This window comes from Carassius carassius, chromosome 38 (assembly GCF_963082965.1).
Source record: "Carassius carassius chromosome 38, fCarCar2.1, whole genome shotgun sequence".
Lineage (NCBI taxonomy): Eukaryota > Metazoa > Chordata > Actinopteri > Cypriniformes > Cyprinidae > Carassius > Carassius carassius.
The window spans coordinates 18922669-18946323 of record NC_081792.1 but is presented as its reverse complement, the minus strand read 5'-3'; the positions used below and the strand labels follow the sequence as shown (position 1 = coordinate 18946323).

The 23655-nt window shown below is 38.8% G+C and overlaps 1 protein-coding gene across 7 annotated transcripts in view; it reads left to right on the top strand.

The window, feature by feature from the left end:
* LOC132119482 (pleckstrin homology domain-containing family G member 5-like) overlaps positions 1-23655 on the top strand; it is a 48477-nt gene that overhangs the window by 5741 nt on the left and 19081 nt on the right. For 5 of the 7 annotated variants that reach the window (XM_059529501.1, XM_059529503.1, XM_059529506.1 and 2 more), the window contains exons 2-4: positions 973-1052; positions 22927-23068; positions 23240-23339. In XM_059529501.1, the coding sequence (XP_059385484.1) occupies positions 973-1052; positions 22927-23068; positions 23240-23339 (322 nt within the window). Of the gene's footprint in view, positions 1-972; positions 1053-9552; positions 9717-22926; positions 23069-23239; positions 23340-23655 lie in introns of those variants that run through there. The other 2 variants (XM_059529505.1, XM_059529504.1) reach the window with 2 other exon arrangements.

The following is a 23655-nucleotide window of genomic DNA, read 5'->3' as shown; positions in this document are numbered from 1 at the left end:
TGGTACCATCACTGTAGCATAGAATTTTGCTACGATTTTGTAATGAATCAGCCTGTATAGCAATGTTTTTCAGTAATTCGTAATGTCTGCTCTATATAATATATTCAAAGTCAGATTTGGTCTCTCTTTTCCAATGTGGTTGTCTGTACTCTGTAAACATCAATGGCTTCTGTTGACTTCGGTATTGAAGTGGCAGCATTGCTAGAAAGGAGAATGAGGGGTGAAATCGATGAAAAAATCATGCACTTTTTTCACATTAAAACTTGTGGGTTTCTAGGTAAGTGGAATATCACTGCCATCACTGAAAGGAAAATCAGCCAGTCTGCCAGCAATCTTGTAATGTCTGGAAATCTCAGATTTCTGCCAACTTTTTTCATTCTGTCTGTTTTCCTCTCCTTTTCCTCTTTCTTTTCCCTTTTTGTGTTACTGTCAATTCTTCAGTTTTTAGTCAATCCCTCTCTAAATGTTTAATATTTAATGTAATTTTTAATCATCGATCCCTGGTACCCTGATACTTAGTTGATTGTCTTTATGGACTTAGCATGGCTGAATGATGGGATGTCATGTTTGAGTTGCTTACCATATCATTATCCTACTTAGCATTAGCTCTTGTTTGTGGCTCTTGGTTTTTGTTTGAGTTATTTCTTTTTCAATCAGTCTCTCTATCCTCCAGCTGCTTCATCTTTTGAGTCCCATATTGCTGTTATGTCTTTTGGCTCATGCCGAACGACATATCCCCCACAGACTCGCCATGTTCACAAGCGTCTCTCGAAGCGTCTTAAGCGAAAATAAATAACTTACTGTATGTCTGTGCCTCATACATCGCTATAACATTGACAGCATACAGTTGACCTTTTATATCCATGAAATTTCACTGATCTGACTTAACCAGTCTGGCCTACAACTTGACCTCATGTATAATTCCCTCCCACACAGGGTTGATCTTTAACCTCTGTTTGTGTTTTGTTTCAGGTGAGAAGCCTACACAGGAGGAGAAAACCGGCATCTTGTGTCAGCATCCCAGCTGTCCCGAACGACGGCTTGCTTCCAAGGTGAGCTGTCAGAATTTGTCACACGGCACAGTGAAGCCCTGTAGGGCCGGTGACACAAGCTGGTAAATGTTTACCTCTTAGTGTTGTCAACTTGTCGTGGACTTTTATGGACAAAAATCCCAAGTATGCCAATTGCATTTATCACATGGAATATTCCAGCATAATAATAATTTGTCAGCATTTTGACTTAGGGAACTGACAGGAAAAACAATAGTTTTGTTTGTCTTTGTGCTGTTGAATGTTCAGTGGTGAGAGGACGGATATGATGTTATAGGTGGTATTTCACTATCTCCTGGGAGTCTGGGGATGCAGGCATGGAAATATGAGATTACTGCTCGCTAATATATGAGGCTGTTCACATATAAACACACCTACACAAAACACAATATGTCTCTCCCTTCCTGTCTTGCTCTGTCTCTCTCTCTCCCTTTATACACACTGTCACTTCCTGTGCCTCTCTGTTAGTCTGTTTTTGATTGCGCTTTATTGTCTTGGGACCATTGCCAAACTGGTTTGACTAAAAAGCCAGTGTATTACTGCCTTTGTCCACTTTCTTTTAAATCAGTCACTCCTATTTTTTCTTATTGGCAAAGAAATGTATCTATGATTATTTGAATTTATTGACTCTGTTGACTAAGCTTTTATTTATTTATTAATTAATTATTTACTGTTATTAAATATATAAGCAATTATCATTTAGAATTTTTTTTTTATTTAAAAAAATCAATTTCTTCAATATATTAAAAAATACATATTTTTAAAAAAGTCAACTATTTTTTTAAAATATATTTTTTTAAATCACGGTTCGGTACGTACCTCGGTTTTAAAGTCACGGTTCGGTTCATTTTCGGTACAGTAAGGGAAAGAAATGCAAACATTAAACTGCAGGTTGTTTATTACTATAAACTTTTTTTAACAATTTGTTTACACTTTTTTGAATACTTTTTAATAAAATATATATAAAATAAAAAAGAATAAGAAATAAAATACTGCTGCAAATTTCTCCACTAAATAAAATACTCTCAGTCTCAAACCAATATCATATAATAAAATATAATGAAAAATATAAATAAATAACTATGATTACAGTGGAGCATTACCAATCCCAGCTTGTAGGCCTGCTCATATTTAAAAATATATATAACTTTTCCAAAGTGTAAAGTTGCAGCATCAACAGTTTCAGTTTTTAGACCTGCTCAGATTTCGTTATTGCGTTGTACCGATCGTAATTAAGAGCAAAGGTCTGTTTAAATGCCGACGAGAGCTGCGTTTGAATTACGGTCATTTTTTTCCTAGTTGTAGTGATGTTCACACTCGCGTGATGTCTTTTGAAAACCTTAGGCCGGTGACACACTGGCATATTGCACCTGTCAAACATAGTCTATTTTGCCGTCAATACTGTTGACGGTGTCCTTTATCATTAGGCTTTATATTTATGCTCAACATGAAGTATAGATATTGTTGTCGTGAAGACAAGATCCTGGTCTGTCGGCGGTCTCCCTCTATGTCACCTACAGCAGCAGCAGTGCACCAGCAGCGCGTCGGGCACGATTCTGGTGTGTAAAGACACAGAAAACGCGAAGCAGCCGTCACGCAACTGACACGCAGCAGACACGCCACACTCACGCCACGCAGCCAATGTGTGTCACCGGCCTTAGAATCAGCTGCAGGGCGGGATTTGCGCTGAACGCGGAGACTTCTGCCACTTAATATGTTCGTTTGGAAACACGAAAATGTACCTATTTTCCGCACACAAAATATTGCATTCGGTCATTCGGTACACAAGTGCACCGTACCGAAAGCCCTGTACCGAAACGGTCCGGTACGAATACACGTACCGTTACACCCCTAATATATATATAATTCATAAATGAATAGCTATTTATAATAGAATTATTTTCAGGCACAATAAGGGAAATAAGCAAACAACCACTCTGAATGCATTTGGTCTACAAACCATTCCTAAAATTCACATTAAAACAACTGAAGTGCATGTCAGATATAGTTACAGCTCATATCTGAATGGATGATTATTGGTCAAAATAAAGCGTATTATCAAACCTGGTTTTCGAGACTAACAATCTTTTGTCTAGTTAGACCAACGAGGCAGACTATCTTGTAAAACAGGTATCGATAAGAGTACTGACAATTTTTGTACACAAAAATAATTGCAGGTACCAGGCCTCTTCAAACTTTGGATACAGATAAACCTTGTATAAAGGAAACCGATAAAGTTTGTTTACATGGAGCATGTCTTTTTCATTATAGGACATCACAGTGATGATTGCTTTTTTTTGGTGTCCTACATTTCCTGTGAGCTCAACTCTGCCAGTGTCCTCTGAACTTTAGCAAGCTTTTGAAAAGAGTCTCTGGGTAAACACTTCTCTTTCTAGTCCTCTCTGATCGAAGCCAGACTTAACTTAATGTACCCAGTGTTTTTATCTGAACCAAGAACATGCTTATGTCATTATACCCTTAAAATATGGAAAGATGAGAAGGACTCTTGTTTATTTGGAAAGGTTTCTGCTGAAAAAGAGCGAAGGAGAGTTTAAGTGTGTGTATGCGCTTGTTTATGTTTTGAGGACTTTGCGGTTGTCTCTAGTGCACTACAAGTTTCATGTAGGTTTGTTCTTCCTTTCTCCTGCAAAGGGTCAATAGGTGAAAATACACAAAGATGATGACTATAGTTTGCTTTTGACATAACTGCTCATTGTGCTAGCTGACATTTAAAGGTGCATTGTGTATTTTTTCAATGTTAAAATACTCTTATCTCAGAGACAGCTTGAATTACAATAATATTTATGCTTTTAGCCATGGAAGCTTGTTTCCACCACGGGTTAAAAAAAATAAAAATGTAAATGCAACTTTTCATATCATAATTCAGACTTTTTTTTTTGCAATTCGAAATTTATGTCTCACAATTCGTACTTTTATTAATATATGTGACGAGTGGGGCGGGGCCGAGAGACATGGGAACAGAGTGAGGCCGGTGGAGTGATTGGAGATGAGCTCCGAGTCCCACGGAGGAGATGGAAGGATATAAAACTGGAGCGACGACAGTGAAGGACGAGAGAGGACCAGGCCTGGATTTTAGTTGTGTTTGGTTTTTATTTGTGCACGTCAGTCGTCCGTGAGGGGCTGACGCGCCGTTTTGTCTTTATTTTGTAATTAAAGTTTATATTTGATTGTCCGCCGGTGTCCGCCTCCTTCTTCCCGTGATCATGGAGTTTTAATTTGCTACAGTGGTGCCGAAGCCCGGGAGAAGCAGGGACGCGCTGCTGAAGATCCCTCGTCCGCTGTGGTGAATCCGCGGTGCCATCGATCAGGCGAGGAAGTGGGCCGCCATGGACGCTCGAGGCGGTGGGCTGGAGTGAGTTGACAGGGACGGGCGAGCTCGCTGCCGGCCGCCCGCGATGTGGACGGGCGGCTGCCGTCTGTGAGGGAGCGGAGAAGTCGGCGCCGTTCGCCAGGGGGCCGGAGCCTGCTGCCTCCATGAAGGAATCCGGAGGAGCAGGGAACGGGGGCTCCTGCCGTCCGCCAAAAATCGGAGGAGCAGTCGCCGTCCACCGGGCGGCGGAGGAGTGTCGTGCCGTCCGCCAAGGGCTGTCCAGTGCCACCGCCAGGCACCCAGATCACCCAGCTGGTGGAGGGCCGAGCAGCAGTGCGTCTGGGAAACGGATGTTTTTTTTTTTTCTCCTCTCTCCCCTCTCTCGTCTCTGTCGCTCCTTATCCTTCCATCTCCTTTTCTCTCGCCTCGTCTGTCCTACCCCCAGGTTCCCGCAGGTCCCCGTGAGCGGTCCCCTCAGAGGAGGGGAGGGGGGGAGTAGAGCGCAGTCTCGAGGGTACCCCCGCCTGCGAGGGGCGATGGGGGTATGTGACGAGTGGGGCGGGGCCGAGAGCCGTGGGAACCGGAGCGAGGCCGGTGGAGTGATTGGAAATGAGCGACACCTGTTCGACCCACCGGTCTCGAGTCCCATGGAGGAGATGGAAGGAAATAAAACCGGAGCGACAAAAGTGAAGGACGAGAGAGGACCAGGCCTGGGTTTTAGTTTGTGTTTTGGTTTTGATTTGTGCGCGTCAGTCGTCCGTGAGGGGCTGAAGGCGCTGTTTTGTCTTTATTTTGATTATTAAACCTTATTTGATTGTCCGCCGGTTCCCGCCTCTTTCTTCCCGATGATTATGAAGTTTGTACATTGCTACAATATAAACTTGCAACTCAAGTCAACTCAACTCAAAACTGAAAAAAAAGCCAGAATTGCCAGATGTAAAACAAGAATTGAATGAATGAAAGTCAGAATTCTCAGTTTATATCTCGCAAATTAATCTTTTTTTGTTTCCAGATTGAGTCTTTGTCTCATGATTTAGATTTTTTTTCTTCTAAGAATTGCTTGAAAAATTGTCAGAATTGTAAGATAATATTTCTTTATCCTGTGGTGGAAACCGACTTTCATATTTAGCAAACACTTTCATCCAAAGTGACTTATTCGTAATATACAATGCCAGGTATATTGAGTAAGTCCTTCATAGATTAATTTCCCCAAAAGGTGTTGACACTTTTAAAATAGCATCCTGTACAGTGACTAGACCAGTGGCATGAGTTTGGGACATGGCTGGCTATCACATTTGTCTGACCAATTGTAGCTAGAAGCAAGTTACACACTTCAACTTTAAGTTTGACTGATTTCTTGTGTGTAAATGAATTGGTATATATATATATATATATATATATATATATTAGTATGGGGCAAAATTGGATCCATTACACATTAATTCCACACAGAACCAACACAGAACAAGATCTGTAATATTTAAGCATAGTGTAAGAGCGTGTGAGTGTATCCATATGTGTATATGCATCGATAATTTATGTGTGTGTGCATTTGCATGCTTGTGTGCACATGTAAATGTGTGTTTGAAAAAGTTGCGAAATAAGCCGACTGTTCTCATCCCTTACACAAATACAGACTAAACAGTGACTGCACTATAATAAACAGACATTAGCAGCTGACTGTAATTTGTGTTGTAAAAGATGAATGTGCTGCTTACAAAAGGGAAGTTGTGGCCTAATGGTTAGAGAGTCGGACTCCCAATCGAAAGGTTGTGAGTTCGAGTCCCGGGCCGGCAGGAATTGTGGGTGGGGGGAGTGCATGTACAGTTCTCTCTCCACCTTCAATACCACGACTTAGGTGCCCTTGAGCAAGGCATCGAACCCCCAACTGCTCCCCGGGCGCCGCAGCATAAATGGCTGCCCACTGCTCCGGGTGTGTGTTCACAGTGTGTGTGTGTTCACTGCTCTGTGTGTGTGCACTTTGGATGGGTTAAATGCAGAGCACAAATTCTGAGTATGGGTCACCATACTTGGCTGAATGTCACTTCACTCACTCAAAGACACTAAGCTGGAGCAGGACAAGAGTATTATGGGTTAGCAGATGGGATAATGGTGTTTTTCAGACAGTTTCTTTATAAAAACACCAGAATGTCGCCTTGTCCAATGTCTTGGCTTCAGAGGCTTGATTTCAGTTAGAAAAGTAGGTTAATTGTTTTTCAATGTTCAATAATATATTTAATCTGTTGGCTTGAGGTTAACCTGGCAACCTGTCGCAATGGATTTTCCTCACAAAGTAATTTTAAAGACATCAAGAAGCTCACAACCATGAAATGAGCTTATTACATTGATCGTTCACCCAAAAATGAAATTTGTCATATTTTTTTCACGCTGTTCTAAACCTCTGACTTTCTTCTGAGCAATATGGTATTTAAAAAAAATGTCAGTGGTTTCTGTCTACGTATACAAAAAGTCAACGGTGTCCAAACAGCATCGAACATTGTTCAAAATATCTTCTTTTGTGTTACTTTCCCGTAGCAGGTTATCAAACTCGTTTACAGCCGTTAATATGATTGAAAGGATTATATCAACTTCTGCAGCAGGTCTGTGCTTTGTCTCCTCTGACCTTGCTTTATGTCTCTCTCTGTTGTGTGTGAGGAGAGGCTGAACTCACGTCTAAAGCACAACATTCTCAGGAGATGCACGCTTTGAAATCTTTATGTGCTGCCTGAAATATTTCAAGGACAAAAGAAACTGGAGTAAATCTGTTCATGGAATGCTTTGGATAGAGGAGCCTCACTACCGCTTTCTACCACAAGATGGAGCAATAATACTCAGCTACTAGGAACATTTCTAGTGTGTGTTTGTGCCATATTTCCAGGAAGAAATTTCCCAGAAGTGAGCTAAACCTGACAAAACCCCCCGAAATGAAGATTTTACTGTAATTTTTTTTTTTTAAATAAAATCTGTAAAGATTTGGGTGTTGGTAATGGTTAGGTTATAGCATTTATAACTAGCTGTATATAAAAACTGAGTCAATATAATTCCCCATTCAGATAAGTAAATCTATGTGTGTGTGCTTGGCCACATGGACAAAATAATGAAATAAAATACAGATTTATTATGTTTAATTTAATTAGATTTAATTAATATACATAGATTTCATTCAAGTTGAATTTATTTAAAAATTTCAATTTCATTTTTCTGTTTCCTTGACCAACCTTTGGAGTGTTTTGTGAAACAGTCATAGTTTACAATACTATTTTACGGCACTAATAGAGGTAGAAATACACAAGATAGATTGACATGATTCAACTTTAAATATTGTAACTTCTCCCTAGTTGTACTTCTACTCCTGTTGGTTCTGATTTGGGACCAAGTATGAAAACAACCTATATTTACTCTCATTTTCCATGCTGTCAGCTGTCAGCTTGAAGATCATAATTCTCTCCTTCTTGTTTGTGCTTTTTTTTTTGCCAAATACAGCTCTCCGCTCTCTCATTCACTCCTTTAAAGGAGACCTCTGATGTCACCAAGTGAGATTTAAGACTCTGGATGAACAAAGAGGTCACAATGCATGACCCCTGAGGAGTAAAATTACAGTCGTTTTCAGCTCTCCATAAGATATCGGAAACTTCCTTGCCTCAGGCGTATTCATGTGTAATGACAACATGCTTTGAAATAAAGCCAAATGTCAGTTGTTTTGATGAGTGCATAGGATCAACATGCTATTTAAAAAAAATATATATTTTTTTATTTTTTTTTACAAAATCTGAATGTAATATACTTCTTTATATCTAAAGAATAGAGCAGAAAAAAATATTATATTTAAAATAATGATATAACATTGACATCTTATATCAAACAATATGTTGTTAGATGCTATATATCTTGTATAAATTATAGTTTACTAATGTTTACTCAAAAGGTAAACATGTGATAGCCTGATAGGACATTTTTCAAATGCTTGAGTATTTCCCATCATTCACAAGGGACAAGCAGTGAGATCACACTAGTCCTCCACATCCCAGTCCTCATAAGGGAAGGCCAAGAGACACAGCCACAGGAAGTTGTTATGGATTCAGAGTTGAGTAAAAACAGGAAATGGATACAAGAGTGACGTTAAACTGTTGGAAACGTCCTTCATGATGACACTTCTGTCTCCTCATGTTTCTGAGAGATTGCTGTCTCTGAGGCATTTTTTACATGACCATTCACATCCTCTGCTGTTTTGTTTAATTTATTTATTTACTTTTTTTTTTCTTCTGGGGTCAGTAATGGCGTGATAAGAAAGACAAATCGAGTTTTGCACATTGTCATTTAATGAATCTGAGGTTCTTATGACTTTAATTAGGAACAGTATTTTATGAACTAGAACATTATTAGGCCTTACATCAGCCTGCTATATAAAGCACAGTCAGTATGAGAGGAAGGATGGAGAGAGTAGAAGAAAAGGGATTTTGATACTGTAATACTCTGGATTTGGTAAAAGTAAGCTCAGCCGCAGGCTTCAAAGTCTGTTTTTATGTAGGATATGTTGACACCACTGCAGGGGTGAACTCTGGAAAAAAAATCTGACGTAGATGATGGCAGGAGAAAGTTGGTGTACATATAAGAGATAAATTACTAAGACTAAGGAAAAGTGTCAGACACACAGGTTTTTCGTACATCACTCATCATTTGTATTTACATGTATTTACTCATCATTTTAAATATGTATTTCCTATAACCCTTCTGTTACAGTGTCAATAGTGTTACAGTTCATTTTATATTCGCACCACTAGTACAAACTAGACAGATTTTAAGATTACAGTGCAAATAAATGAGGCTATCTTTGCCTGGTTCATCTGATTGTTATAGATGATAAATGACTAAAGTAAAAACTAGAACAGAGAATGAGAATACACAGTGAAAGATTTTAAGTCAGGCAGAGTTTTGTGTGTTTGTTTTTTGTATGGGTGGTTGTACAACTGTGTTTGCGAATGGCAAAATCAGTGGGAGCGGGTGTGGCTGGAAAACCGCAACTGTTCTCCCCCCTCTTTTAGACCTTTTAGTCGGTAGTCTGTACACACAGCTGCTCTATCTGAATCACCTAGATCACAGACAGACTCTGAGCTGTTCAGAAGCAGCCAGTAAGAAAGGAAGGAAGGAAGCAGGGGAAGTGGAAAGGGGAGAGAGGGAGAGCAAGAGAGGGGGGTGTTGGGCACTCAAAGCATCGAGTTGTCCTGAAACTACGTCGTTTTCTTCTATTCTTACAGACCGTCGAGAAGCCGTCACTTCAGGGGGGAGAGAGACAGGCAGACTCGTGCACACACACATGCGTGTGACACCGGCATCAGGTGTGTGTCATGAATGCGTTATTGTATGTTATTTCACGGTGACAGCTGAGGTTTATGTTGTTATTAAAAAGTCTCTGAGCTGCGTGAAGTGCTGCGGTTTTTACCACAGATGTGTGAAAGGTCTGAGAAATGAGGCATAGCCAAATTGATGACAGAGTTAGTGCTCTCTCTCGCTCTTGCTTTTAGTCAACTAAGAGGTAAAGTCTATGTGCTTTCCTTCATTGGCTTTTTGTTGAGTCACAGTGTCGTGCTTTACTGTTTGGTGGATATTGCACTTTGTGGTCATTTGAATGACTTTTTTTTCTTACAGTGACCTTTTAAACGGGTGTGAGATTGTAGGAGGTCTGTTCAGGTTGTGATATCTGCGAGTAGAGAACAATAATGGACTTTTTCCAGTCCTCTCCAGGCCCTTTGTAAATGTCGGCATAAGATAATCAACAAGCTGATTTTATTAACATGACTCTCGGGGGACATGTGGGGCAAAACTAAAGATGGATTTTGTACTCACAAGGCCTTGTGAACCTTACTGTTCTCTTCGACTTTGAGCAGGTCTTTAGATAAAAGATGTTAATGTAAGATGTGTTTGGTTTTTAATCAATGTTTTGGAAAATAATATGTATGTTTTATTTACACAAATTAAATTGAGGTGTATATTTATCAGCATTGTGTTGGCCATTTGCCAGCTTTTTCTCTACAATTTTAAAAACAGTGTTCACAGACTAGAATAGTTGACTTTTTCATGATCTGATCTACAGTATTTATGAATGCTATATATATATATATAGTCTGTAATTCTATTCATCAAAGTATCCTAAAAAAACATATCACAGTTTCCAGTAAGGAGCAGTAGCTCAACTATTTATAGCATTGATAATAATAAGAAATGTTAATTGCTAAAAAATAAAAAAAATAAAAATCATATTACTGTTTTATATATATATATATATATATATATATATATATATGCATGAGAAATAGTAACATGGCCTTTGATAGGAGATCATTATTAGTATTATGACACTGTAACAATATAAAAACATTGGTAGTCACGGGAAGAAGGAAGCGGGAACCAGCAAACATTTAAATGAAACTTTAATAACCAAATAAATACCGAACAGCGTGGCAGCTCCTCAAAGACGACTGTAGTGCACAAACAAAACCAAAACACAAAATAAAACCCAGGCCTGGTCCTCTCTCGTCCTTCACTGTCGTCACTCCTCTTGTATCCTTCCGATCTCCTCCGTGGGACTCGAGACCGGTGAGTGGCGCAGGTGTCGCTCATTTCCAATCACTCCACCGGCCTCGCTCCGTTCCCATGGCTCTCGGCCACGCCCCACTCGTCACAGACACATAGCTGAATAATTTTATATCACACATGAAGATGCAGCAGTGGCCACTGGGTTGATGTTATTCTTCTTGACTTGTTGTTGAAATGTACTAATTTTGAAGTGTTCAAAAATTATATTAATTTTGAACTATAAATACAAAACTCAAACAAAAAGGCATTGTTTCAGCTTTCTGAGCACTTCTCCTGGCGTTCACAAGAATTGTTCCTCCAAAAGCATTTCAAGTAAGAAGACAAAGGGGAAAAAAAAAAGTCCCAGGTTGAATAATGTAACAGTTTGGCTTGGCAGTAGTTCCTCTTAGCCTTATTTAGCCCTAAATGTGTACTTATGAGCAGCAATCTGGCTTTACTTTGTTCCCAGATGGAAACTATATTTATATACAGTATATATTAGATTAGATTAGATGTTGTCAGGCTACATGTCAGTAAAAAAAAAATTTCCTGTCCTGCCAGCCCGTTATACTTGGCTCATAGCACATGCTCTTCAATTGCATGCACAAATGCGTAAGCGTGCACTGTATATCATTTCATATTAAAGCACAAATGAAACTACAAGCATGCAGTGTCATAGTTATGTTGTCAGTTAAGTCATGAAGTTACCAAAAATGTTATCAAATCTGCCTTAAAACTGTGCATGCATGTACAGTTGCATCTGAGTAAATTAGAATGTTGTGGAAAAGTTCATTTATTTCAGTAATTCAGCTCAAACTGTGAAACTTGTGTATTAAATAAATTCAGTGCACACAGACTGAAGTAGTTTAAGTCTTTGGTTCTTTTAATTGTGATGATTTTGGCTCACATTTAACAAAACCCATCAATTCACTCAAATTAGAACTTTGTAAGATCAATTAAAAAAAAAACATTGTTGGCCTTCTGGAAAGTATGTTTATTTACTTTACATGTACTCAATACTTGGTAGGGGCTCCTTTTGTTTTAATTACTGCCTCAATTCAGCGTGGCTTGGAGGTGATCAGTTTATGGCACTGCTGAGGTGGTATGGAAGCCCAGGTTTCTTTGACTGTGGCCTTCAGCTCATCTGTATTGTTTGGTCTCTTGTTTCTCATCTTCCTCTTGACAATACTCCATAGATTCTCTATGGGGTTCAGGTCTGGTGAGTTTGCTGGCCAGTCAAGCACACCAACACCATGGTCATTTAACCAACTTTTGGTGCATTTGGCAGTGTGGGCAGGTGTCAAATCCTGATGATTTTGCTTGACAATCCTCATAAGGCTGTGGTTTTCTCAGTTGGTTGTGCATCTTTTTCTTTCAACTCAACTTTCTGTTAACATGCTTGGATACAGCACTCTGTGAACAGCCTACTTCTTTGGCAATGAATGTTTGTGGCTTACCCTCCTTATATGGGAGGTGTCATTGATTGTCTTCTGGACAACTGTCAGATCATCAGTCTTCCCCATGATTGTGTAGCCTAGTGAACCAAACTGAGAGACCATTTTGAAGACTCAGGAAACCTTTGCAGGTGTTTTGAGTTGATTGGCTGATTGGCATGTCACCATATTCTAATTTGTTGAGATTGAATTGGTGGGTTTTTGTTAAATGTGAGCCAAAATCATCACAATTAAATGAACCAAAGACTTGACTTCTGTGTGCATTGAATTTATTTAATACACGAGTTTCACAATTTGAGTTGAATTACTGAAATAAATGAACTTTTCCACGACATGTACCTGTATATGAGTCAACTTTTGAGAACATAGCCTATCTCTGAAATGCAGTGGTTTTCAAAAGCCCAGCACTGTCTCCCTCATCTAACACACAAAATTAAACTGAAGTGAGTCAGAAAAGGTAAAGAGTTGTGAGAAAATATGTATGTCAGATCCAAGTCATGCTCAGCAGTGGCAGGTTTTAAAGCAGACAAAATAACCTAATAATCAGCTGCTGTGATGCCTGTTAATCCAAGAACAAAAGAAAAGAGAGGAAATCAGTAAGGATTAATCTATATTTAATTTAGATTTGTGTTTGATGACTTTATTTTCATTTCTGTAGATTTTGAATACATGCTAAGGGGTGTCAGACAGGGTTTAATAGTGGAACTGAGTAATAGGGTCCTATATATATATATATATATATATAGTGGCGGGAGGAGCACAAGACAGACACAGTGGGCGTGGCGTCAGGCCTCGGAGAGGCTTTTATTAACAGAAAATCAAATAAAACAGGGGATAAAGGTGGCCAAAGGGGAAGAGTGTCCAAAATAAACAGGAAATCTGGTATCCTCGTCGTGCTGCGGGGTTCGTGTGGGTCGGGCAGTGTTCGTGGAGGAAGGGTCCAGGTAAGGGGCGGAGTCCGGCGGCCGCACGCGCTCCCCTCTTCGGTCCGGGGCGCGAGGGGTGGCGGCTTCCTCTAGCGGCCGCTTCACTTTTGTTGGCCGCGGCGCTGGCAGGGGATGGACGGCCCGTCATCCTGGCCCGACGGCCGTGTAAACGGGTGCGATTCCCATCCGGATCGCAGCTCACGTCTCTAGTGGCGCGGGAGTCCCTCAAGGCACCCTTCCTGGACCCACGAGGACACCAGTGTGCATGCACGGGGAATAGACCGGTCTCCCGAGGAGAGGCGCGTTGGGCTTTTAAACAGCGGTGGTGATGAGGCTACATTTCCTTCAGGTGTGCCCCATCACACGCCGCCAGCCCTGACTCGTCCAGCGCCACTCCTCTCACACACCCACTCCAGTCGGGAACCTGGTGAAGGGCGGCGATTTAGGACGGGGTACCGGTGACAATCAGGGAGGAGGCAGCTGACTCGTCACAATATATATATATATATATATATATATATAATTGATCATGAATTCAAGTCTTCACATTTTCAGCCAGATGAATTCTTTTTCAATATATGGTTTTTGTGATTATTTAACCTCTAAAATCTGCCCATTTTCCTGTTGCTTTTCTCCAATTGTTTGTTGGGGTTTGCTGGCACATGCCCTCGGTCTTGCTTACTCACTTCTTGTGGTTTTCTCTCAGAAAGTGCACGGGCAATTCGTCACTACTTCAGCATGTAGGAGACGTGTTTGTTTTGGCATCTTCAGAAGGTTTAGCTTGAGTATGTGTCCTTAAATGTATTTTGAGTGGATTATATTTGATCCAGTACTAAATTTGTTTGAGAAGCAGATGTTTGAGAAATAACCATGAAGAGAAATCTTTTTATATGCCGGCTCAGTTTTTTGCATGGTTCTCTGTCTGAGTGTGAGCTGCTTCTGTTGTGAAGCATATGAACAGGACAATAGAAGAACACTGTAAAAAAAATTCTGTCGTTTTTACAAAAACAATTTGGCAGCTGGGTTGCCAGAATAATTTTGTAAAAATTACAGGTCACTGTAAAAAAAATCCTGTAAAATGTACAGGGATTTACTGTAAGAAATACAGACTTTAAGTTTGTTTATACAAAAAAATCCTGTTGTTTTTACAAAAATAATTTGGCAGCTGTGGTTGCCAGAATAAATTTGTAAAAATGACAGTCATTGTAAACAACTTTGTTTTAAACTGCATTTTAGTACAAAACTGCATAAAAACATCCATTTTCTGCATTGTCTTGTCTTCTTTATTAATATTAAAGCAGCACAACATACACATTTGTAATATGTACAGCTTAATTATCTCATTGGAACTGATAGAGGAAAGATGGAGGTAAAGAGATGGAAGGAAACAAAGACGAGAAAAAGAGTACAAATGAAAAATAGAGAAGGAGAGCGCAAGAAAGAATATTTGTTAAACAATGAATCTCTGCAAACTGACTTGCAGGACAATAACACTCTGCAAACTGACTTGCAGGACAATAACACTCTGCAAACTGACTTGCAGGACAATATCACTCTGCGAACTGACTTGCAGGACAATATCACTCTGCGAACTGACTTGCAGGACAATATCACTCTGCAAACTGACTTGCAGGACAATAACACTCTGCAAACTGACTTGCAGGACAATAACACTCTGCAAACTGACTTGCAGGACAATAACACTCTGCGAACTGACTTGCAGGACAATATCACTCTGCGAACTGACTTGCAGGACAATATCACTCTGCGAACTGACGTACAGGACAATATCACAAAATATAAGAGCAATAAAACTAAGTTGCATACAAACTCACCTGAAAAAGTTATCTTCAGAACAGAGCATAGAAGCTGAAACAAACCTTATTCAGAGTAATGTCCAAACAAATGTCCATAGTTTCAGACATCGCACCACTCATGATCTGAAAGGTTCACATTGAGTGAAGTTTGTGTCTTCTCCACAATGGTGCCCTTCTCTGGGTTGATCTTGAAGAACTGAGCATAGAAGCTAAAACAAAATTCAGGGTAAAGTCCAAACAAATGTCCATAGAGTTTCAGACATCGCGCCACTCATGATCTGAAAGTTCCTGAATTAAAGTAAGGACTCTTGGGTTCACATTGAGGCGTGAAGTTTGTGTCTTCTCCACTTTGGTGCCCTTCTCTGGGTTGATGGAGAAAAAACACCTTGAGAAAGAAGAAAAACAGGCAACTTATTAATTATAAAATAGTTTTATTAACAGAAAAAAATAACTTAGATTTCTTTATTCAAGATATTTTAGGTATTAAAGGGTTAGTTCATCCAAAAATGCTGTCATTGATTACTCGCCCTTCATGTCGTTCCAAACCCGCAAGACTTTAGTTCTTTCTTAAGTCTTCTTAAGATCTTAAAATAAGATTTTTTTAATGCAATCTGAGATATCTGTCCCTACATTGACTGCTACGCAACTGAAACTTTGCTTCAAAAAGTTGAAAGAGATTGAAAAACTAATCTGAATTGAACGGTTTATTCCAAAAAATTGCAGACACAATCGTTTATATGATGAACAAAGTTAATTTAGTCTTATTCACAAATAAACATTCATCAGCTTACACATCAGTTGTGGTAAATAGAAGCTCAAGCATGTTCACTTGACATGTGAGAACCAGGCAGCCTGTTTGAGCTTTCTCAAGAACCAATGAGGTTTGTTCCTGTGCGTCAAGCAGGCCTGGTTGAGTTTGTTTGTGTTTGCTGACCAATGTTTATGTAAGGGATAATTTATAGAGAGGCGGTCGTTATAGCAAATAACAACCCCGAAGCGGAGGGGTCTTTAATCAGCCTGAAGGGCTTGTTATTCGCTATAACGACCGCGTCTCTATACATTATCCCGCTTATTACATGGCTATACAAAATAAATAAATAATTTGCCACAAATTATTGATTTAAAAAGGAGTTTATTGATTTAAAAACTATTGTATTGCTTCCGCCAAAGAAAATAGTCCGTTCCGAGTCCATAGCAACGCGCTGTTTTTCATGGCAACGGTCTGTTACACTTCGCAGCGGTCTGTTATGTAAGGAATAATTGACGACAGGCCGTTGAATTATTAGAAAAATAATGCACACCCGAGGTGGTAATGCGGTCACGGCGCGAAGTATAACAGTAATCGATTGTCGAGTTCACGCGCGTGATCATAGGTAACTAAACCTATGCGCGTGAACTCAACAATCGATTACTATGGACTTCGACCGAAAACAGGATGTAAATACAGGTATGTGCGCTGGCTGAAATAACATTTTTATTAATGTGTTCACTCTGAAGGAATCACTCACATGGCTGGTGCACTTGTAATGACACATCAAGGATGTTAAGAGGCTAAAAGCAGGTTTAAAACTTGCCCCATTGAAGTCAACAGGGTGCAAATTGTAAAAAGAGGATAACATGGTGTAGCCAACACAGATTTGTCGTTGTTCTCTGTACTGACAGCACTCTAAATTTACAAAAAAATGAGCTTAATGTTAAAATTGACCGGAGTTCTCCTTTAATACACCCTAGGTTCATTTTGCGGCAGAGTTGTCCTTTAATTTTATGAAGCGACGAGAACACTTTTTGTAGGCAAACAAACAAAAATAACAATTTTATTCAATTTTTTTCTAGCCTGTGTCAGACTCTTGCACTGTTGACGTAACATAAACAGTGCAACGCTTCCAAGTCCTCCAATAAGGAACGAATCGCACGCATGCATCGTGGTGCTCACCTGAATAGCGTCGGCATTCTGGAAGCGTTGCACTGTTTATGTTACGTCAACAGCGTAAGAGTCTGAGTACCTTAATTTTTTTTAAGTTCAATAAAGTGAAATTGTTGCATAAAGCCTATGCAAGAAGACATACCTCTGCAGAAACTCCAGGGTTGATGCCAGCTCTGATGGGTAATGGATGTTGAAGATATAATAGCTCCCAAACATCATGCACAGGGCGGAAATGAAGGAGGAGATGTTGTCCAGTATTATGTTTTGATCCACACACAGCATGAACCGTTTCGCTGAAAAACAGGATCGACCTTAAAAGTAAGAAAAAAAAAAAATATTCAAAGATACTACAACATTACAGTAACAAAACTAAAAACTTCATTAAAAGGAACACTCCACCGTTTTTTCATATTAAACTATGTTATTCCCTCAACTAAGACGAGTTGATACATGCCTCCCTCGTCTCAGTGCGTGCACTCAATCGCTCTAGTGCGCGGCGACACTTTGATAGCACTTAGCTTAGCCCAGTTCATTCATAAGGTTCCAAACAGAGATGAAGTTAGAAGCGAACAAACACCTCCACGTTTTCCCCATTTAACTACAGTTACACGAGTAGTTACACGACCAAGTATGGTAACAAAATAAAACGTGGCGCTTTTCTTGACTTGACGGGTAAAAAGGATAACTATAATGTATGGCGGAATAGCACTTGGGACTCGGGAGCACTTCGATATTACTGCGCCGAGTCGAAGTGCTCCCGAGTCCCAAGTGCTATTCCGCCATACATTATAGTTATCCTTTTTACCCGCTAAGAAAAGCGCCACGTTTTATTTTGTCACCATACTTGGTCGTGTAACTACTCGTGTAACTGTATTTAAATACACGGGAAAAAATTATTCATTGAATTTACTAAAAAAAAAATGTATCGTGATTGGTTGCACACAATTGATTTTAGTACATTTAAACAAATGCATTAGGTTGAACTAGTTCAACTTAACGCATTTGTTTAAATGTAGATAAAATGAATTGAGTGCAACCGCTTACGATAATTTTTTTAGTAAAATCAGCAATAATTTTTTTCAGTGTAGGGAAAACGTGGAGGTGTTTTGTCGGTTCTAACTTAATCTGTTTGGTCCCTAATGAATGAACTGGGCTAAGCTAAGTGCTATCAAATTGTCACCACGCGCCAGAGCAATTGAGTGCACGCACTGAGATGAGAGAGGCATGCATCAACTCGTCTTAAGCAAATAACAGTTCAAAGGGTTAGTTCACCCAAAAATGAAAATTCTGTCAGTAATTATTCTCCCTCATGTTGTTCCAACCGCGCAAGACCTTCGTTCATCTTCGGAACACAAATTAAGATATTTTTGATGAAATCTGAGAGCTGTCTCACTCCTCCATAGGCTTCTAAGACATTATAACGTGCTGGCCCAGAAAAGTTAGTAAAGACATCGTTAATATAGTCTAAGTGACTCCAGTGGCTCAATCTTAAGTTTATCAAGTGACAAGAATATTTTTTGTGCGCAAAAACAAAAAAATAACGACTTTATTCCACTATTCATTTCCTTCTCTCTGGGCCTCGATTTAGTTTACGTAGTGTTTTTGCGCAGCGCGTCTGTGTTACACGTCACCACGTAGGCTCACTATTGGCCGACGCTGGTCATGTGTAACACGCCTGGTGATATGTAACACAGACGCACTGCGCAAAAACACTATCTGAATCCTTTACACAATCGCAGACTTTACTGACAATATCATCTGTAAGACGCATGGCATTTTTTAAAAGTGACTGCAGTTTACTTAAAGTGTATTCTCTTCCTAACTCGTGTACATTTTGCATCCCTTCAACAATCGTTTGTATTGATGAAACTGGAAGGAGGAGCTGCCCTTGCAATTTTAGGTACAGTAAACATACATTCCTAAGAAAGGACTCCCTAAAATTCTGTGGCAATTCAATGTTGTCATCTGTTTCATCATTAAAGACCTGGGAAGCATCTTCACATGCAATGGCAGTAGATGACTGAGAAATAGTTTCCCTGTAAATGTCACTTATGCTATCAACAGAACATGATCTATGCTTCCTGGACATAGGAGCAGTAAATGATGATTTCACAATGAATGTATTTTTACATCCTGTTACTGGACATGCCACAGGTCGCCCCTCCACTATATGCTCTTTTAAGTGGCACGTAAGTTCTTTAACTGTGTGAAATTGTTGATCACACAGTGAAATGGCACACTTAAAATCTGCAACAAATGCCCCAGCAGTAACAGAGGTTTCAGACTCATTGTGAGCCCGATAAAAATGAGCTTTAAAAGCTGCATAAGTACAAAATGTCCGTTTGCAGTCAGCGTCAGCACATTTGAAGAGACAACGGGGCTCGTTCTTATGAACTCTACAATGCAGCACATAACCCCTCAATGTCTCTAGTGTTTTGCTGCAATAACGACAGTTAATCATTTTTTTAACAAACTAATAAAAATGGTTATTTTTAATCCTAATGTTACTTACTCAGCATGAAAGAAACTAAAACCCTGATTAAACCCCAAATCATCAGCATCATTGAATAAATAACCTCAGTCACAAACATATACTTGTATAGTTGCTGTTTTTTTTATATAAAAAACGAACTGTTTGTTCACTTACCAGTGCAAGAGATCGCAATTTTACATGTAAACTCCACTAGCTCACTGGAAGAATTGGCGGGCACTCCCACTCATGAAGTTCGTCAAAATGGCTGATCCTGTGATAATCAGAAATCTGCTTTGCTGCAGAAATGACAGTAAACATTAGTCGACTTGAAGCAAACTAACAAAATCGCTCTTTTTTTAAACTAGTTAACATTACTCAGCATGAAAGAAAAAAAAACTGAAAAAGTTTTGAAAAAAAAATGAAAAAACCCCACAGCTTAACGTTAACAGCCTAATTAACCAAAGTTCGTCTGCATCATTATGATGGCATAGCCTCAGTCAAAACATACACTTGTACAGTTACTGTTTTTTTAAATAAAACAAACTATTTGTTCACTTACCAGTGCAAGAGATCGGAATTGTGTGTCATGCACAAATCCACTAACAGTTAACGTTAGCTGAGCTCACTGGCAGAAATGGCGGGCGCCACAATGACTTGTGAAGTTCGTCAAAATGGCTGATCCCGTGATAATCAGCAATCTGCTTTGTTGCAGAAACGACAGGAAACGCTCTTTTTTTTTATCTCAGTTAACGTTACTCCGCATGAAAGATAAAAACTGACAAGAGTTGAGCTGATAATAAAACCCAGTCTAACGTTACAGCCTTTATCAACCAATCGTCCGCATCATTATGATGGCAAAATAGCCTCAGTCAAAACATATAACTTGCTTGTACAGCTACTGTTATTTTTAATAAAACGAACTGTTTGTTCACTTACCAGTGCTAGATATCGCAATTTTATATGTCATGCACAAATGGCGGGCGCTCTCACTTGTGAAGTTCATCAAAATGGCTGATCCCGTGATAATCAGCAATCTGCTTTGCTGCAGAAACAGGAAACGTTAACGTTAGTCGTTCGAGCAAACTAACAAAATCGCTCTTTTTATCTCAGTTAACGTTACGCAGCATGAAAGAAAAATACTGACAGAGTTGAGCTCATAATAAAACCCACATTAACAGCTTCGTCAGCATCATTATTATGATGGGAAAATAGATATCAACATATACTTGTAGGCTACAGTTCACGTTACTGTTTTTGAAGAAAACGAACTGTTTGTTCACTTACTGCAAGAGCTCGCAATATTACATGATGTCACGCAAAAACTCCTCTAGCTCACTGGCAGAATTGGCGCGCGCTCACACTTATGAAGTTCGTCAAAACTGCTGATCACGTGATATTCAGAAATCTGCTTTGCTACAAACTACAGTTGGTCGTTTTTGAGCAAACTAACAAAATCGCTTTTTTTATCCTAGTTAACGTTTCTCAGCATGAAAGAAAAACTGAAAGAGTTGTGCGTTGAACATGAAACCCAGTCCACGCAAAATAGCCTCAGTCATAACATATAATTGTCTTACAAGTAATGTATTTCAAGTTTGTAGAAAACAAACCGTTCACTTACCAGATTTGATATGTCATGCAAAACTCCACGCACTTGCTGGCAGAATTGGTGTGCGCACACTCTCGTCGTGAAGTTCATCAAAACAGCTGATCCGTGATCCCGCGATAATCTGAAATCTATTGCTCGACATTCAAACGCAGATGTTCATGTAACGTTACATGGGAATGTAAATTTTACATCGACAAAATATAAATATGAATAAATTACATTATTCTGTAAATGAAAAAAAGAAAGAAATTATTTTATTTGATCATTTACAATTTAATCAATTGTTCAAAATAACAAGTGAACGGTTTGGCTATTGTATAATGTCCCCTTAACTGTTGACAGATAGCCTACAATGTGCAATTCCTACCAGTTTATATTTAGCTAGTCATTTTACAGTGCTGTTGGACCTAAAAGACCCATTGCCTGTTTTTAAATATGAATTTTAAAATTCATATTAACACAGTTATGCTGTACTTGAACATATTTTGTCTGTAAAATATATCATGTATAAAATGTACAGGTTCTTGTTGATAGGCTATTGAGAATATGTATGTCCGAAAAATATTTTAACACTGTCATGTTGTAATTTTAACTGCATTGTTGCTTTCTGCATAGTTTTTTTTTCTGCTTAAATTGCATAAGTCTGTAAATCTGTAAATTCTACAAATTAATATGATTATTTTAACACATTCTTGTAAAATCAACAGTTTTGTTTGGTTCAGTATTTTACAACAGCATTTGTACTATTTTCAAAATAGTACTGTAAATTTAACAAAATTTCATTGTTTTTCTATTTACAAAATGTTGATGTCACGATTTTACAGAATTACACAGTTAATTTCACAGACATTTTTTACAGTGAAAGCACACAACCAGGATGTCCTAATCCCTCTTTCTTTTCCACTCTTCTTTCCACACTTTATTTCATGCTGATGTTGGCCTTACAACTTGTCTTGGAAATGGCCTTGGGTATGAGTGCTGATGTAAACTGATGTTGAACTTTATAGTAACATAATGTCACATAATAGAACAGCAGGCAGTTTCTGAACTTTTTATGTCCCAAAGGTTTACTTTTGTTTAAACTAGCAAATTTCAACTTTTTAATATTTATAACATTATATTGAAGGTCACGTTAAAGTGCTGGAAAAATTTTACCATGCCATCATGATTTATTTTTTATACTTTTCAAATGCTTTTTATGTATACATTTTGTGTAATCATTATCTTAGATCCAGGCTTTATCAAGCTAGGAAAATCATAAAAGTAAATATATAGATTATTGAATTTAATTAAACTGAGCTTTGTTGACAAATGCTTACACACAAAAGGACTTTTTTTCCTGCCAATGGAGCTTCCAAAACAAAGTAATAATAATAATAATAATAATAATTATATATATAATAATAATTATATATATATATATATATATATATATATATATATATATATATATATATATATATAATGTATAAAATACAACATAGGCTTAGAGAACATTCTCCTGTGATTGTTTGTAAAAAAAGATATGTAAATTGTTAGAGGACAAATTAAAAACGGAAATGAAAGTGGGAATATTGCTTTAAGAATGTTTATTCACATTCCCCAGGGTCAGAACCACCCATACAATATTTGAAGAAACACCTGTCAACGTTAAATTTGAAAGAAAACTAGGTTTTTGTTATACTGCCAAAAAGAAAATGATGCACACACAGTTGGATTTCACACTACTGTGTTTTCAAAGTTGACATTATTGCTTTATGATTTATGCCTCAGGTGTGTCACCACCCGTCATGTCAGGACGTTAGAGACGGCAGCCCCCTTCACCTCTGTGAGTCATGTGACTCAAACTGCCATCCCGTCACCCGAGACGGCATGCTCTTTGATAGGCACCCACGGTTTGACCTGCAACCACAAAGTAAAGCTCTAACTATCTGTTTTCTTTTTTAACCTATCACTTCTTTCAGCTATTTTAATTATATGAAAATCTAAAGCATGACAGTTATCATAGAATTTGTAATGGTTAATTATGATCACAATCTTCTGGCAGGATGTTAGTTAGTGTTGCCTCACTTCCTCTCCCCCACAGGTTCCATCCTGACCCGGAACGTGTCCACGCGTTCCTGTCCGCCTCGCACCGGTCTCCCCTCTGACATGGAGGACGGAGAGGATGGATACTCTGACCTAGGGTCAGTTCATTTTTGCATTTATCCCTCTATTATTACATCCTTTATGGGCACGCACTTAGGTTTCGCTGATGTTTGTTTTAATGAAAGAGGAAGTCTGTGTACTGTCCAGTGGCGTCATCCACTGGAGAACATCTGGGATTTTACTATTTATTCCTTGAGAAATAACCACCATTCATGTATTACTTCTACTATTATCAATAGAAAATGTAAACATGAATCTAGTTTTAGTAAAATTCAGTTCACTGCCCATTTTTTTATGGATGGCAGTAGTGCATTATTGTGCCAGGCACATTATGCTGACTTTTTTTTTTGAACA